General features: G+C 44.4%; 1 protein-coding gene across 2 annotated transcripts; it reads right to left on the bottom strand.

Moving 5' to 3' along the window:
• Positions 1 to 933: 933 nt before the first annotated feature.
• LOC136448566 (chymotrypsinogen B-like) lies at positions 934 to 11685 on the bottom strand. 2 transcript variants are annotated; one of them, XM_066448180.1, is made up of 9 exons: positions 11516 to 11685; positions 7727 to 7888; positions 6825 to 7013; positions 5891 to 6000; positions 4923 to 5005; positions 4310 to 4376; positions 3693 to 3909; positions 2271 to 2407; positions 934 to 1337 (listed from the first exon to the last, which is right to left on the bottom strand). In XM_066448180.1, the coding sequence occupies exons 1-9, from the start codon at positions 11571 to 11573 to the stop codon at positions 1176 to 1178; spliced, it is 1185 nt and encodes a 394-aa protein (XP_066304277.1). In that variant the 5' UTR covers positions 11574 to 11685; the 3' UTR covers positions 934 to 1175. The 2 variants fall into 2 exon arrangements, with proteins under 2 accessions (XP_066304277.1, XP_066304278.1); XM_066448181.1 differs by lacking the exon at positions 934 to 1337 and adding an exon at positions 1390 to 1491.
• Between the last annotated feature and the right edge of the window lie 6746 nt (positions 11686 to 18431).

Genomic DNA, 18431 nt, shown 5'->3' with positions numbered 1-18431 from the left:
ACGACAAAAAAAATTGATGGCCCTTTAGGACTCCGTCGTACGTTACCTCCAAAGTGTCGTACGGGGCCATAAAAATATCTGGCATACGACGCACGCGGGCCGATCCACACCCAGGGAAACAGACGCCGTTGTACATCGTTGTCGTTCATCCTGAAAATTTTCCCATTGTGAATCGGGTCTTCTAACTGCAGTTCCTAGTTTCCGGCAGGATGTACCTAGGTGGCGCTGTTGTCCCTGATGGTCTGCATGATCCAGTCCTTCATGGCGGGCACGCTGACGTAGGCCCCGGGCGTCATCGGCCTGGCGCAGCCCTGCCCGAAGCTGGTCACGCCGTACAGGAACCAGTGGCCGTCCGCTGCCTCACACATCAACGGCCCACCAGAGTCGCCCTGTAGAAACAATGGATAAGGCTGTCTAAATCTGTATGATTTAACGTTACAGATTAAGTACCCTGCCCGAAACTGGTCACCGCTTCCGCTGCCCCGCACATAAACGGCCAACCAGAGTCGCCCTGTGGACACAATGAACAAAACTGTCTAAGTCTGTATGATTTAACGTTATAGGCGCAGCCCTGTCCGAAGCTGGTCATGCCGTACAGGAACCAGTGGCCATCCGCTGCCTCACACATCAACGGCCCACCAGAGTCGCCCTGTGGACACAAAACTGTTTAAATCTGTATGATTTAACGTTATAGCTGAAGGACCCTGCCCGAAACTGGTCACCCCGTACAGGAACCAGTGGCCGTCCGCTGCCTCACACATTAAAGACCAACCGGAGTCGCCCTGTGGACACAATGAACAAAACTGTCTAAATCTGTAATGATTTAACGTTATAGCTGAAGGACCCTGCCCGAAACTGGTCATCCCGTACAGGAACCAGTGGTCGTCCGCTGCCTCACACATCAACGGCCCACCAGAGTCGCCCTGTGGACACAATGAACAAAACTGTCTAAATCTGAAATGATTTAACGTTATAGCTGAAGGACCCTGTCCGAAGCTGGTCACCCCGTACAGGAACCAGTGGCCGTCCGCTGCATCGCACATTAAAGACCAACCGGAGTCGCCCTGTGGACACAATGAACAAAACTGTCTAAATGTGTATGATTTAACGTTATAGCTGAAGGACCCTGCCCGAAACTGGTCACCCCGTACAGGAACCAGTGGTCGTCCGCTGCCTCACACATTAAAGACCAACCGGAGTCGCCCTGTGGACACAAAACTGTCTAAATCTGTATGATTTAACGTTATAGCTGAAGGACCCTGTCCGAAGCTGGTCACGCCGTACAGGAACCAGTGGCCGTCCGCTGCCTCACACATCAACGGCCCACCAGAGTCGCCCTGTAGAAACAATGGATATGTAAGGCTGTCTAAATCTGTATGATTTAAGGTCATTTAACGTTACAGATTAAGGACCCTGCCCGAAACTGATCACCCCGTACAGGAACCAGTGGCCGTCCGCTACCTCGCACATTAACGGCCCACCAGAGTCGCCCTGTAGAAACAATGGATAAGGCTGTCTAAATCTGTATGATTTAACGTTACAGCTGAAGGACCCTGCCCGAAACTGGTCACCCCGGCCGTAGAGGAGCCTGTGGTCATCCCCTGCCTCGTAGACTAGCGACCCACCGCAGTCGCCCTGTGGAATGATATACATGTACAAGCAAATACGTACTCCCGCCAGAGTCGCCGCGGATATGAATAAGGCTGTCTGATTCAGCATTTATAGGGGCCAGTTCTTAATAGTAGATACGTCTTGCATCAACCAACCAACAGATACGGGCATCTGTGGATACGGGGGCACCATAAACTTTCTGTAACTTATGCTCACCGAGTCACGTGTTCTATCTGCATAACGAGACACCACAGATGTGGTAAACTGCTCGTTCCTTGACAGAGACTTGAGTTGGACAATCAATGATTTGGATTTATTGGAATTGCAACAGTGCAATACACGTGGGACACAGGCAGCTATTGCTGATGTTGTGACCCCCACACATAATGTACCCGATTTTTACACTTGGTGGAGTGAGGAAAAAGAATTTCCCAAAGGCACAAGATAGGTGGCAGCAGGGGATTCAAACCCGGAACCCCTTGGTTCTGAGTCGGAAATCCTGCCGGCCGTTACGCCACACGACCCCACTTAATTTATTATTATAATTTGGGTAATTCCAATTTTTGTGTTGTAAATTGATGTTCAAATGTGCTCAAAATGATCTCTACCTACAAAGATGTCTTAAAACAATGTCTTTAAGTGTGGTGAAGGTGTGCTACCTGGCAGGCGTCTGTTCCTCCCTCGTCCTTCCCGGCGCACACCTGCGTGGTGACGTCATACGGCAGCATCTCGTCACACCTGGCCGTCGCCACTATCGGCACCTCGGCCTCCTGAAGAACGTCAGACGCCGCTATGTCTGAGGGCGGAGGTGTTGTGGTTAATGATCGACCCCTAACCTTTAGTAGTAGAAGTAGTAGTAGTCAATTGTTTAAAGGAAACCCAAGCAATATTAGGGCCTGAAAATCGGATTTTGAAAGTCAATTTATTTTGTGATTTCTATAAATTATAAGTTCAAACAACACTACCACAATGTCCACGATGCAAAAATACGACATCGTTGTGACGTGAGAACTCATCGAAAATCGTCGCTGGGGTTTTTGTAGGCTCGCTAAACTAAAAGGGACAATTTTTTGCGCGGTTTTAAGATGCTCAAAGTATGAGCTTATTACGGAAATATGATTAACAGTGTTAGTAAATGTCACTAGCAAAGTGATTTCAGCATTTCTTTTAATTCCATTTTTTGGCCCTGATATTGCTTTGGTTGCCTTTAAACTTTAACCCTGATTAATACGTCATGAATAAACAGTTCATCTTACATCAGTATGGACTCCGGGTGTCTCAATCTTTATCTCATTAGAAACTACTTGTAAACGCGCTAAGGACATAACATCTGGCGACGAGGATGGGACATAACAGGAGGGACATTGTACATGCGTTATTTGCCGGGAGAAAGCTTTCTGCGCCCCCTAGCGGACTCTGTTGTTACTGCACGACGTGGCGTAGTACTAGTGATGTGTTATGAAAATTTTACCCTTCCCGCGGACTGACTCCATCAGATCGGAAGGGAAGGTAATGTGATATGCCTTGATGTTGCAAATATGTCCATCATGATGATTGTAATTGTAATTGTACAAAGGAATATGGCAGAATCTGTGAGGCAGGAAGTAGCAGAATTCTAGTCTCCACCAGTCTACTTTGGTTGCTGAAAAATAAAAACCAGAGGAGTTCAACGTTGCACCAGCGGCAGGCTACTAGTAACTCTTCTTCCTTGCACAGGCCTGAATCCCTCGGCACAGCCGCTCGGATCCGGGAGGCTGTGCCGATCGAGGGATTCAGGCCTGCACAAGGAGAATGTATTCTGGTAGATCACCCTATTTCGTTTATTTCTACTACTTTTTTCAGCAACTAGTCATAGCCTCCTTGGTAGACTTCTAGAAGCGCTGGCGTTAATTCGAGTCTCCTTCGAGGATGAACTGTAAGTTACCTGCAGTGACACCATCCACGGCCAGCTGCAAGGGGGCGCTTCTTCCCCACCCACAATCCTGTGCGAACCCGTCAGAGTGGACCGAACCGCGGGAACACCGCACGTCTGGTCTGTCCATATAAGGCAGTGGTATTATGGTATACATCTCATAACTTACCAGAAGGTCCGGTCGGCTCCACGGTATTTCCCCACCCCACCACCACGCACATGGTTCCCTCCGGCAGGGTGAGACCACTGTCCGGCAGGCACACGGGCGCCACCCTGCGGTTCAGCGTGGCAGGTGCAGCCAGACGGAGGAGGGCGATGTCGTTCCCCCACGTCGACTGGTTCATTAAGCTAAAGTCGTTCCGGATGAGCTCAGCAATAGGAATTGCCTGGAAGAGACACAGAAGTGTAAAAGTTAAAGTTATACTTAAATATAAAGGTAAAAGTAGCCTTTTTAGGCCACGGGGGTAAGGTATTTGAAGACGGAGCCCATCCCTCTCCTTCCACCGCCTTTACCGCCCCAACCGAAGTCACAGGTACCCATTTCACACCTGGGTGGAGTGAGGAAAGTCGTGTAGCTCTTCGGGAAACTCGCCACTCGATGCCACTGTGGCAGTGGACATCTTCCAGAGCCACGCGACAGATCTTAACCGGCAGTTACGATTTCAGCCCCTAAAGACTTGCTTGCATAAGCGTTGGGACTGGCAGGTATCAAGGAATAAACAAAGGTTTAAATTTGCCTTGACTTGGGCAACTATGTAGTTTTAAGACGTCCTGAGTTGGTCCTACCTGCTCGTTCCCGTCCAGTTCACTCAGGCTGTGTTCTCCCACCACTGCGTACAGGCTGCGCCAATCTCTGTACGGACAAATATTGGAAACTTCACACGATAACATCGACGGCTGGGAAGAAAAGTTCAGGCAAAAATGTACAAGCGGGATAGTCAGTGGTGAATATAGTTGTCTTGGGTTTTATGTGAAAATCAATATAATCTAGTATCTTGCTTGTGTTCTACTGCCAGGTATTGAATTTAACAGATTGATCCATCGATTGATTGATGGGTTGCTTTATTGATTGATCGATTGATTGGTTGGTTGGTTGGTTGGTTGGTTGGTTGGTTGGTTGGTTGGACGAGAGAAAAGCAGGCTGTTGTTTTGCAAGGATAGCACCTGGATGCCGTAATGAACTTAATGAACTTAACTTTATGTTATTCCTGTACTGACAGGTTGATTATAAACGATCGATGTGTTGACTAATCGATCGATCAATTGATTGGTTGGTTGGTCGATTGATTGATTGATTATCTAATTGCTCAGTTGACTGATTGGTTGGTTGGTTGGTTGGTTGGTTGGTTGGTTGGTTAGTTGGTTGGTTGGTTGGTTGGTCGCTCGGTTGGACACTTACATGTTGTCGAAGCAGTGTGCCGCGCTGACGACCCAGTCCTGTGAGATGAGCGCGCCTCCACAGCCGTGGCCGAACTCTGGATGCTGCAGGAAATAACAGCAGAAACCACTCGTTGGAGTTCATTGGAGTCCAACCCTCTCCCGTTCCCTGTCTACCGAAGACTTTAATTGAGAGCTACTCTTTAAGGAGAGGACACAACAAGTACGTAAATAACATAGGATTACACAATGTTACTCTCTTCAGTTGAATTTGTAAACCACAAAATGTGACTCTCTATTGTACGTGTAACGTCAAAGTGGGGTAGGGAATTTCCCAAGCAGCCTTCGTAACCCCTGCTTCGCCTATCGAGTCAGTTAGTCGAGCTTGCCTATTAAAGCTTGGTGTTCCTGACTTAGGGAGAAGAGATACTACTACAGAAGTGGTCTATGTGACCTTGCACTAAGCAAACTCGTTTATTTTATATATATAGATTGCCACAAATGTTTTGAAACCAGCCAAAACTCATTGATGTTATTGAACGATCATTTTGAAAGACCATAGAGATTATTGAAAGATCAATCCCTCAGAAGACCTGGGAGATCATAAAGCGCTCACAGAATGACTGCTGAGAGATCTGTCTGTCTTCTATCTCGATGGTCTCGCATATGTGGAATCCCCACTTTGATAGTGCGAAAAAGGGGCCCCGCCGGGTAGTTCAAGGGGTTTTTTTACACTTTCGGACGTGACCCCTACGTGGCCCCGTCGGACACCCTGCGGTTGCCGGGCTATTTTTGGGCCAGGCCGGGACCCCGAATCAATTCAACTTAGACTTAATTTGAACGCGGGACCCGGTAACATATAGACGCCGTGAGCTAATCGTGCGAACACCGGGAGGTACCCCCGTACCCGGCAGTCCACCGGGACAAATGTGGTGGCTTCGGGGCCCGGCCGGGACTACACCGGCGCATTAGACGATGATGACGCTTTACCTGCAGTGACACCATCCACGGCCAGGTGCCAGGGGGCGCTTCTTCCCCACCCACAATCCTGTGCGAACCCGTCAGGGTGGACCGAACCGCGGGAACACCGCACGTCTGGGCTGTCCATATAAGGCAATGGTATTATGGTATACATCTTATAACGTTTCAACCACAGTATGAATGTTAGCCTTGCCATATATGTATCTGCACATCACGTCAAGATAACACTTGATGAATTCAATGTTACAAAGTATTCTTTATCAAAAGCTTTACTCCACACAAATGTAAAGGTGACAAATGAACAATTTGCTTAGTTTGGTTAGGACATTTTTAAGCTGAAGAACCCTTTGGTGTTTTAAATCTTGCTTTTGATCGTGACGTCACAATTGATTAGAATATATGTATGCCGCCATGTAGACGGGTGCATAGGTCTTTAAGGTAGTAGAACACAGTTTTCGGCCAAATATATAATTCTTTCAGCTCCTCACGCCCACTTTGAAACAGCGCTCTGCGAGAGGTCACTGAACTGCAGCCGACTCACCCCGAGAGGCAGTTGCATAACAAGGCGCATTTATACACAAAGTGAAAAAGGTCCACTATTCAAATCCTACAGTCTAAAAGCTGACATGTATCTACACCACACAGCACATTTTACACATTGATGCCTCTCACATGCGACTTTCTACCCAGTCTTCAAGAGTTTTGGCCGCACTACATTTTGTACCCGCGTCATAGACCCCCGGGGTTGCGGAGAAATCCTGTGTTCTGCGACCTTAACCCACCAACATGGCGGCCGCTGAATTACGTCATAGGCACGTGACTGCAAGCACGTGTTTAGGGTCGCATACTTGCCGCAACGCCACCATGCGACAAGGAGCAGTACGCCGCTGATGAAGACAGGTGAGAAACGTTACTTCCAAAAATCAGAACCTGGGATAGATACCTGGCTGTGGTTGAGAGACGCATTGCGGCCGGAGCGCCCAGGGCCAGTTGCAGACCCGCAGGCGGGGGTCGTAGTGCAGGTGGCCCGGGCAGGTGAAGTGGAAGGGCCGGCGGCCCGGCACGCACTGGTAGAACCGCTGGCAGTCGTACTGGTCAGGGCGGCTGCCGTAACCGCGACAGATGAAGTCCGCTGTGGGAGGGAGACACAGGGTACAGAACTGCTTTTACAGGGTACAGTTACCACTCAGCTTAGGATTCGACACCGCAAGAAAGGTCTTCAGGTAGAAATTGTACACAAATAAGGACAGAAATACTAAAGGCTGTATTGGAATGAACCAACTGAAGCTGGTGTGTTACGCCGAAGGGCGGTTATACCGGCTATACAGATACAGATGCAGAAACGTTAACTCTCCAACTCTTTAAGGAGTAAGACTGATGATGACTTCCAGCAAGGAACTTGCAGTCACTATAGACAGGCTCCTTAGTGGGTCAATGTGGTCCAAATTGTCCACAATGATCAGGTGGTCCTTATGAAGAGGTGGTCCACTTGTACAAGTTTGACTGTATATCAATGGCCAGGTGGTCCTTATGTAGAGGTGGTCACTACATGTAGCACAAGTTTGACTGTATATCAATGGCCAGGTGGTCCTTATGTAGAGGTGGTCACTAGTGCAAGTTTCACTGCATATCAATGGCCAGGTGGTTCTTATGTAGTGTTGGTCACTAATACAGGTTTGACTGCATTTATATTAAGTCTCTTATCAACTGTGACGGGTTCTTTAACATGCTTAAGGTGTGGTTGTCCTCAAACAGGGACCTCCAGCGTTCTGCTCTGGAAGACTGCACCCCTGCTAGTCTTTAATGTAAAGGTCTGAGAAGTATGTCAATAGTGAGGGAACTTACGTCGGCCGCCACGGTCGGTGCTCGCGGCCAGCTGACCAGAGACGCCGTTGCCAGGGGAACCTGCCGTCAGCCGATCGATGACGTCATCACCAGGCAACCTTGCCGTGAGCTGGCCAATGACGTCATCATCAGCCAAACTCTCCACCGGGAGTCCATGGATTTCTGCAGGTATTGAACGTTTTTATTGTGAAAAAAATTAACACATCGCGATTGTCTTCGTTGTAGTGACGAATTCTCACAAACTGTCAGGAACGGTCATCTTTTGTTACGATGGACAACAAGTGAAGTTTTGTACTATAAATTTGTACTCAATCAATTGGGACAGAAAATGCAGTGCTCGGGGTTCAAAGTCTGCGAAAGTTTGGCCAGAAGTTTGCGTCAAGTTTGTCACCTTCTTCAAACCTTATCGTGCGTGTGTTTCCCTACATCGCAACACAGCAGTAACACATGTAACAAGCACCCAGCAGTACGCGCCGTACAGGTAAAGACGGTCTACATGGAGACACATACAAACACATCACAGAGGAACGCCCCACCAAGATTGTTTTCTTGAAGTAAAAGTCTTACAACGGAGTGAAAAACGTCCATAAGCGATATGAATGACACTGTAACAAATCACTGATCTCGACCAAACACAAGCGTACAGTCTTAGACAGGCAATAATACAAAAGAATATCTATTCAATTTTTGTACGATATCAAACGACGGTGATATCAAGCCTACTAGATTTCGAAAATCGTCCAAAGAAACGCAAATCTCTTTTTCTTCTTTTCACATTGTAAATGTTTCAATTTCACACCAAGACGCTAAATATTGCAAGAACCAATTTTTCAAACCACGATAAGTTTTAGAAAAGCGCCCATGGTTTAAACGTTTAAAGTACAAAGTCTGTGAAAGTTTGTCTAAAAATTTGTACCAATTTTTTTTTCTCCAGCTATCTGTGGGGATGTATTTCCTGTAACAGGTATACACGGACCTTGTACTGATCGTTCGCATGGAGACAGATACAAACACATCCCACAGGAGCGGTCTGCTAGGGTGTGTAGCCCGGAGTTTATTTTTAGCTGCTCAAACCTGTACATCATATGTGGGTGGGTTTCCCACAACCGTGAAACATGTTAGACACGGTTTACATGGAAACAGATACAAACAGTTCATCACAACACAGCCCAACCCTTGACTTGTTGGGTGAAGACCGTCAACCGGCCGTTGAGCGACGGAAATTGGATGATTTGTCTGAGCTATGACTTTATAAATTGAATATAATCCACAATGTTAAAGTATGATTTGAAAGACGAGAAAACACACAACACGTACAAAGTACATTTCGTCATCAATGAAATTCGTTTGAGTACCAGTGAATGACTGAGTCGCTCTGTGCGCCAAAAGGAAGAGAAATTCCGTGTAGAAACTAAATGAATGTAAAGTCTTTCAAAATTATAACTTCGTACCAACTTCATTGTCAAATCACATATCTTATGCAATAAGTGATATTTAAGACATCCATGTAAAGGTCGCTACTACAGCGGCAATGCCTTTCACACAACTGTCATGAATTAAACACTTTATATAAGTCGATATAGCTAACCTAGATGCCATCTATGTTAGGTTGATTACAGTAATAATCCACAACTGCGTTCATATCCCTACAATGTAGGAACGCAACGACCTGAACTTGGCATCTAGGGTATACTAAAGCTTCACATTCTTTACAACTATTGAACAGGCATTAAAAGAATTACAAAATCAACGCCCATATATAGAAATAATAGCTTCAATTAACAAGTAACTTATGGATCGAAATAAGCTCGAAACCATGAGCCCACACTTCATTATATCTAATGTGTTTTAACTTTGTTCTGTACATATTCTAAGTGTTGTGCTCCGCAATTGTTCAATTGACGCTCAACTGCGGTATTGTATTTATTGTGTTGATCTAAGCCCGGTCTTACTTGGAGACTGGTGTAAACATAAGACAGCCAAATGCCGGAAATAGCAGTCCTGTATCTTGTATCTGGGCGTCGGTTTAGATAAATGTTTTATTTGGATTGCCGTTGATTACAGAGCCTAATATAGGCGTTGTCTCGTGGCAAATCCCTCTGACGAAATCTCGTCTCTCCACCAAAGGTTTTATTTGCTGGAATTGCCTTATCATTGCTATGCTGAGAATCACACCAAATCAAACGAATCAAGATGTCTAAATTTCAAAGTGACTGCCTGGAATAAGATGTAACAGTTGCCATTTACCTTGAAACGATGTTCTCGCTTCAGATTGTTACTGCTATTGCTAACTTTGTGTTCATTTTAAGTGTTTGCCGCTCTTTTAAATACCAAATTCGCCTCTACCCACCGGGGCTGACCGGATGGTAACTATCAGTGTAATGCTTGGGTTACATTTCCCAGCCGGGACCCGGCCGGGCTGTTTGCGGAAACGAAAAATTAAAATGTATATCAATAAATATGCACAAGCTATGCTCTTGAATAAATTTTGGTACGTTTTGTATTTTTTATTGTCTTTTATATCATACTTTTTGTTCACAAACACTGCCCGGCCGGGCCCCGGATTGAAAATGTGACCCAAGCATTACAGGTGAACCTATGGCACGGCTTAACTGTTGGCAGGTGTCCTGACTTGGCAATCCAACGATTTACAAGCAGTAAGGAGCTCCAGGCACCGAGCAAAGAAGGAAGCACAAAACCGGACTCACTGGAACAAGCGTGCGGTCCGATGTGCCACAGGGAAGGACTAGGTTTCAGGTAAGGTGGACTCTTTCATCGGATTTTCATGAATATCGAGCTTTGGGAAAGATGAACGAACTGCTTTTTTTTCTCTCGTCCACCTATAGAATTAATCTTACGTCCGGTATTTCCGATAAATGTTCGGCTATTCAAGAGCCCTTTTCAGCTTTTATTTCAGCCATGGTGTCAACCAATATGCATTTGATCCCTTCATCAATAATTGCAATCCATTTAGCTACTAACAGCTTATCTACTTATATTACGCAATTTTTGTAAAGACATCGTATCTTAGAGAATAGTTTGAAATTTTATTTCATTTTCTCTTTTAGCACTAGCTGAATTCGGGACTAACCAAGTTTTAACCAGAGTATGGCGTAATCGACAGTAATCGCTGAGTAAGTCAACTTGTCTCCTAGCTGTGCAAACTTTCAAACTAGGCTTACTTCTTTGCACTTGACACTTTGGTATACATGTATATTTGACTATGCGTTCAATTGTTGAACTTGCCTATCATAATGTACACTGTAACCATCACTTAAGTCACTAAAAGCTAACGCCAACTCTCAGAATTCCTCTGGAGAAACAAACTATGACCGGCACATTGAAAACGGTGGTATCCAGGCCTTTCTACGAATGTCTTGAACACCTGGATATCTGAAGTGTGTATGCTTCAGGCTATACTCAGCGGTTATTGATGCTGCATTTAGTAGATCTCTTTAAGTTCACCATTTCTTAAATGCGATGAGCTTAAGGTACCCGACGGTATCATCAAAGTTGACATTAAAGGAGTCCTAAACTCCAGAAGGCGGTGTTATTTTCCACTAGATTATGTACCAATTAATACATAATCAGCCGACTTTTTACAGAATTCTGCTTGTGGTTAATTTCACAAGGTGTGTTTTTTTTAACAATATGATACTCATTAAACCCGTGCAGACCCTACCCATGTATTCCCTATGCGTAAACATACATCATCATTAATCGTGGATATTTTAGGCATAAATGTACAAAAAAGTACAAATGTATATCTGTTTAACTATTGCAGCTTACCTTTGATATTCGCGTGAACCAAAAGAGCTCCGAAGAGCAGAAAGCCGAAAGATGTCATCCAATCTTCTCAAAAAAAGTGGCTGATCGTCTCAAATAACCTCAGGAACGACGTCAAGACTCTTCTTCGCGCAGGCGAGTTCTGTTTCCTCCGGGTCAGTCCGGAGATTTAAATATCCCCAGTCCCCGCCCCCTCCCCCGTGCCGCGGAAGGAAGGAATTCTCCCCGCTGGTTCATCTGGATGCTGACCCGGGACGGTCAACACGGGAGAAGTGGATTACTCTCGTGCTCATTAAAACGTCGTCTGTCAATCTCGGCGTCTTTGGGGCTCCATGGAAACCCGGGTCACGTTTTGGGGAGGTGTTCTGCGCACGATCGTGATTGTGCAAGTGGATCTCGTGTTTTTTCCTCGGGCAGCATGTGCCGATTGACTTCACAACAGTACACAACTTTTAAAACAGTCAAACCTGACAATTTAAAATTTTGAGTTAGCATTTGGATGAAAATAGCCGTTTTGTATTATTTTCATTCATTGTGTTTTTCACGTTACGTACAGTTAGAATTTGCAGTAAACTTGTTATGATAATTTCAATCTCTTTCCATCAGTGGGAAAGCCGTGGATACGTATCTGGTAACACTTCAAAGCGGATAAGAAGTTAAGAACTTAACACCTTGGTGTGGCATGAAACATTACTTAGATAATCTATGATAAACTAGTATTAAGTTATGGCAACCCAGAAAAGAACCAGAAACACTCACGAATATCAAACCAGAATAGGAGTATCTGAAAAATGCGTTTTGTTTTTTTCCAATAACTAATTTGCGTTGGCTCTCTTCATTACAATGATTTAACCTTCTCCCTGCTGACGTAGCCCTTTGGCACCAGACTTGTATTGGTTACAGGGTCAGGCAGCAGGAAGAAGGTTAATCCATGCTTAGAGTTAATAGGCAGGGTTTATTTGGTAGGACTAGTGAGTCGGTGTACATATGTGTAACCAGGCGATACCGCGTGCCTGCAAAGCTGGTTTGTTGCGCCGAAAGGTGATTACGGAGGGCGTTTGTTGTCGATAAACGTATCTTTAATATTGCTGAAATTGTTGCAGTGCCAAACGTTTCCACCATTTTGTCCGTCAGCTAATCTGTAATCAAGCGCCAAACGCAGTCCAAACATTTTTGTTTTGTCCCACCGTTGCTAAGACAGGCAATAAGGTCCTGATGTCGAAGTAGGACATGTTTGCCAGAAGCTTCATCTATGTTGGTAGGAAAAACTGCAGAATGTTCAACTTTTGTACCACCTCAAAGCAGGTATGTTTGTTTCATTACTTCGTCAGGAGTTTCTTCTCACATCCTTGTTTTATCGGAGCAAATATGATCAATTGATGAAAGACGTGGCTGAAAATTTGTCATATATTCCCCGATATTACGTCGCGATATTGTTTGATGTCATATTGACTTCGTCACGACATGTGTTGACATGACACGGATTTTAATATCTTCCTCTCGATGTGCGCAATTCCTGTGGCACTTAATCATCTATATTACATGCATTACAAGGACAAACTCCTTCTGACGTTTCCGTATAACGTAAGGCATCGTTATTAGGCTCTCATTTACTCGGTATCGGTTGTAAACAGTTTTATAAAGAACTTTTAAAGACAAATTTTAAAGACAAATTTTAAAGACAAATTTAAAGACAAATCACCTTTCAAAGCCGATGGATTTTTTGTTTGCGTATTCGTTTGCAAAAACATTTCATCATCGTCATCATATGGAATTAAATGACATACAGGTGTTGGAAAATACGACACGTGAATGCAATTGTAACAGCAATGAAATGTGAACAGACTCAAAATTAACTGCAATAAAGTGACAATAATGAATGTTTTTAGTAACCTATTCTATTTTGAAATGATGCAGCAAAGCATGTCTTTGACAAGAGTTTAGATAGACGAGTACATTGACAGTTAAAATCCTTTAATGTCAATATGATGTAACTTGATTCAAAAACATTTCTGTGCTTATCCGTTCATACGAATTCGACTGCTGCTTTCGCCTGCTATTCCATGCAGATGATTGCTTTTATATCTTTTTACATATTGATGAATCTATCTATGCCCGTCCGACGAAGGCTTTTTTTCATTCAGTTTTTCGTTTTTATTTGAAAGTGTGCGGTGAGTCGCGTTAGGCTTTGTCAAGAGTTCGCTACAACAAGGATGTTAACGTCAAAGTAACATTTAAAGACAAATCATCTTTCAACGCCGATGGATTTTTGTTTGCGTGTTCGTTCGCTAAAACCTTTCATCATCGTCATCGGAACTCCGGTTAAGCTATCAAATTCTTGTATATTGCATGATATTTGAAATTCGCTCATTCTAGCCTTCATGAGATTGGTCTGGTAAATCTACATGTGGTTCGGCACAAAGTTTTCCCTCTCAGTGACTGCAAATCTTGATTAAGCCCTAATTCAATAAAGTGGATGTGTCGAACGGGTGTTTCCTACAACAAGGATGTTTGCACATATGTCTAACCGCATATCCTTGATGCGTCAGGGACCATTTCCGTCACTGAAGCCGAGCCCTACCCCGATACGTGACGCTTTCGCACGATCCCCACCATGGTCAAACAACCTGATCTCCAAGCAGATCTACAAGGGGCGCGAAAATCGTATATGCTAGCCAGAGAAGGTCCAGTCAGTCAGATAAGCTCCAGCCAGCCCCGTACGCCCCAACTATTAACCTGACTGGACCTTCTTTGGCTGGCATATACGATTTTCGCGCCCCGTGTAGATCTGCTTGGAGATTACAAACAACCCTACGTTGATAAGAATGTACATGTATTACTTGTTTGCTGACCACTTCAAGTCCCTTGATTTCCGCAAGCAAACACGTGTAAACGTACGTACGGGATTGAGTGGGGAATTTTTCAAATTTCAACTGGCAATGTGTACACGCGTACTGACGTGCGGCGTATTAAAGGATAGGGAGGAGTGGGGAATTTTTTCAAATTTTAAATTACAAGTTGTTCAAACGAGGTCACGTTTGTATTGCGTAACTTTGAGTAGGCAATGTTTCACATCCCGCCTGGTTATGTGTACAAACGAGCTTAAGTGTGGAGTGTGTGGCGTCAGAGTGGGGAGTTTTTACGTTTCACCTGACATAGGTCACTCATCAGGTGGCAGTTCAAGCGTTTCTTCTTTTCTAATTTCCTTTTATTCAACAAAACATAGACATAGAAACCATCCAACAGAAATCAAACAAAATACAAGTAATCATTTAGGATCATCAAATCAACAGAAACGTAAACAATGATTAATCAAGTACATTATATGCCCCAACTACCCCGGTGTTTCTCCAATTTTCCTCTTCTAACCACAATTTAGTATTCGACTTTATGAAAGCGTTGATCAAGCGTTTATTACGAAGAGGTCGACTGTGAGGCCCTTGTAGCTTCTTTACATGACATGCAGGCACATTTAGGACATCTTTGGCGGGTATCCGCACAGAGATTCTTACGGAATCCTCCATACCCATGTCAAATCCTGTGGGTTATCTCGTGTGAGAGCGGCACAACGCAGTCTATTCCTATAATTCAGTAGAACATTTCATACTACTTAAAACTTCTTACACTTTGTAAAAGCTGAAAAAATCCATACTATGATGTACTGGGAAGACTGTCATTTCGACTTCAAATAGCAGGTGAAACGTTTGATATACGCCTTAGTTAAAAGTTTACCCGTAGGTAGAAATTATTCTGAATAAATGTTGAGCTACAATCTACAACAAGAAATATGAAGAAGAAAAACTTTCGACTCTTATTGCTCATTCCTTGACAAAGACAGAAGCTGGACAGTCGGCAATTTAGGTAAACCCAAGTCTTGTCTTACTGTTAAACTTTGCTTCAGAAGGACATATATCTTGTTGATATTCCATTTAACACTTTGGCTCTTTGCGGATTAAGATAAGATTACGTGCACACACTTTGAATAAATGATACGCTTAACCTCCCCGGGTGTATATGTTACCCCACTCGGCGTTCCGTGTGTGTAAAAGAAAAAGGCTGTCAATGATAAATATGATGATTAAGATTCCATCTTGCAGCTTTACATGTTCTAAAACCTCCAGAGAGTCCAGCTCTCATTTGTTTTTTATAGATAAGATAGATGCTTGGCTTGCACAACTAGGAAAGGCTCAGAATGTCGTGGTGAAAACATTATTTAAAGCGTCGCACGTCTATCAACATCTGTCCCAATTTGTGGAGGTTTGAGGGATATTCTACAACATCTGTATGAACATCTGTATGGTCTACAACGTTCAGGCAAATCACGATTCTTTCACTGTACAAAATCCGAACTTTAAGCATACCTTACAACATGCATAAATGTTCTTTTTTTCACCAAATGAAGAAAGGGACCCTTTTGCGCATGCTTTGAGGTGTGCATAAAAGTTGACTTTCATGCAGTGCATGACGTTTGCTAGACCTCCCAGTTCTGCGGCAAAAGAACACCTCGACACACTGGCCATTGACCCGGGTCACTGATACCATCGGTGAAAGGTGAACATCCGGACGGTTCGGTAACAGCAGTGAGTGAGAAATGGTACGTCTGGTGACCGGAGGGACATTTCGCGAAACGCCGAATAAAGGTTCAGGTAAACTAATCTCCGTGCAGATCTTCTAGCGGCAAGATCGTAACTGCCGGCCAAAACTGTGCCCATGAGCCACCGGGTACTGAAATATCTGCTTGGAGATAACAGGCAAAAGACCGTCACTTTAAGTTAAGCTATCTTTAGTTTGTTCTTGTTGCTAAAGCTTCCTTGTCTACGAAAAGCAGCGTGTTGTTAGCCCATGGTAGGTGAATAAACCACGAATAGACTTTCCTTAAACAGGTGACCGACACCGATGCTAGACGTCAGATACATCATCAGTTTGTTCTTTTGGCTAATCCGCCGGTTATTTGTTTATGAGCCCGAGGAAAGAGGCATCCCATACTCGAAGAAACCTCCCAAACTTATCAATAGGAGATGGTTCACACCCACTCCATCATTATCCAGCTTGTACGGACTGTGATATATCGGTGTGTTGAACTGTGTGTTAGTTTACCGTTTATGAGATACAAACATACATTCAACCATGTGTTTCCTATAGAGGATCATCACAGGTGTGTTTCTTGGAAATATATACTTCCGTTTCCTTGAAGAATTCCTTGAAAAATCATGGCAATCCTTAAGACATACACGGGCCATACAAATGTCCCCCCATCATTGATAGGTCTGCATTAGTCACAGCGTGTGTAAGAAGTAAACATGTTCTGTTGTGTGAGTTTATGTAACGAGGGGCGTCGTGAGTTACATAAGGTGGCCTAGTGATCAACAATCCTGCCTCTGGACCTCCAGTATTTGTTGATGACTGCGATTTGCAGTAGTGCTGCGTACCTAAACGTAACATCAGGTCCGGACCTGAACCTGTACCTGAACAATTTGAAACGTTTCTCTGAACATATTCAATAATGACAGAAACATAAATAAACTGTTTTCAACTTGTCAGTATCTTTATTCAAAGAACATAACTAGGTTTCCTACCGCCAAACTCCCTTCATAACTCCCTGCCTGCCTGAATGATCTGTTGCATATTGGTTACGCTGTTCCAAGGAGTCAATTTGGTCACGTTTGGTGTTGCATGAGGTCATGAGGTCAAGAGATCAGTGACAAAATGCACACATACTTGGTGTAAATTTATATCGGTACAGTACCGGTACTTCATGATCCGGTATTTTGGACCTGTACCTAATCCATTTTTACGGTACAGTACCGGTACAGAGAACCGGTACGCACTGCACCAGCACTAATATGCAGACCGTTCGCATCCTATACCAGGCTCCACGGGTTGCTGGAAAAGAGAAGAAATCGGTCAAACACATACAGATAACATGCCAGAGGTGTTAGCTGCTCAGTGAGTACATTTTGCAACCGAGGGAGCCTGGTAGAGGCAGAGGCTAGGCCAGTTTCACACAGATTCAGGTAGTTGTGTGGAGATTGGAGAACATTCTCATGTCCAAGCAGATGTTGGGTGTTTTTCTGCCATGCAACCAGATGCATGAAAAACAGAGGAAACAGAACGATATTCCGTCCCAACGTCTGCTTGGAGTTTAAGTTGTTGTTTTTGTTCACCTTGAAGTGCCTAGTAAATGGCACATAAGTCAGCGAGTTTCTTTTCCGTTTCTGCAGCAGGGTATATTTTCACAGGGAGGGGTTGTTAGCCCTTCCCCTTTTAATGTACTCGAGGCACCCTCTAGAACACGGGACCCCCATTTTATGTCATTTCCGAAAGACGGGTGCAGCCTCAACCGAGATGTTCTGACCGAGGATTGAATAGTGGTCTCCTAGTTAGCAACTAATCGGAACCAAGAGCTGAACTGTGAGGCTGCTACCAGTTGAGCTACAGGAACATCTCTAGGGGTTGAAGGTAGTGCAGCGTACCGGTGCTGTGTACCTGTACTGTACCCTGAAAATCTATTGGGTACAGGTCCAAAATACCGGATCATGAAGTACCGGTACTGTACCGATATAAACCTACACCAAGTCTATGCTAATTTTGTGACTGATCTCCTGACCTCCTGACCTCATCCGACACCAAACGTGACCAGAGTAACACCTCGGGACAGCGTAACTAATATGCAATAGATCATTCAGGAGGGCCAAGAGTTTTGCTAGCAAGACCAAGGGAGTTTGGCGGTAGGAGGCCTAGTTATGTTCTTTGAATAAAGATAATGTCCTTATTGAAGAAGTTCAGAAGAACACATGTTAATATGCAGAATTGTCAGTTACAGGTCCGGACCTGTACCTAAACCTCTGTACCGGTACATGTACCTGATGTTACGTTTAGGTACGCAGCACTAGTTGAAGGGCACCCTGTTTCCCCGTCC

The sequence above is a fragment of the Branchiostoma lanceolatum genome, chromosome 14 (assembly GCF_035083965.1).
Source record: "Branchiostoma lanceolatum isolate klBraLanc5 chromosome 14, klBraLanc5.hap2, whole genome shotgun sequence".
Taxonomy (NCBI): domain Eukaryota; kingdom Metazoa; phylum Chordata; class Leptocardii; order Amphioxiformes; family Branchiostomatidae; genus Branchiostoma; species Branchiostoma lanceolatum.
This window is presented reverse-complemented; position numbering and strand designations above follow the sequence as displayed.

Coding starts and splice junctions, on each gene's coding strand:
- LOC136448566 (XM_066448180.1), bottom strand. CDS start 11,573: ATGACATCTTTCGGCTTTCTGCTCTTCGGAGCTCTTTTGGTTCACGCG. Junction 7,889..11,515: donor GGTTCACGCGAATATCAAAG/GTAAGCTGCAAT, acceptor CAATACCTGCAG/AAATCCATGGACTCCCGGTG. Junction 6,001..6,824: donor CGTCTCTCAACCACAGCCAG/GTATCTATCCCA, acceptor TTATATGGACAG/CCCAGACGTGCGGTGTTCCC.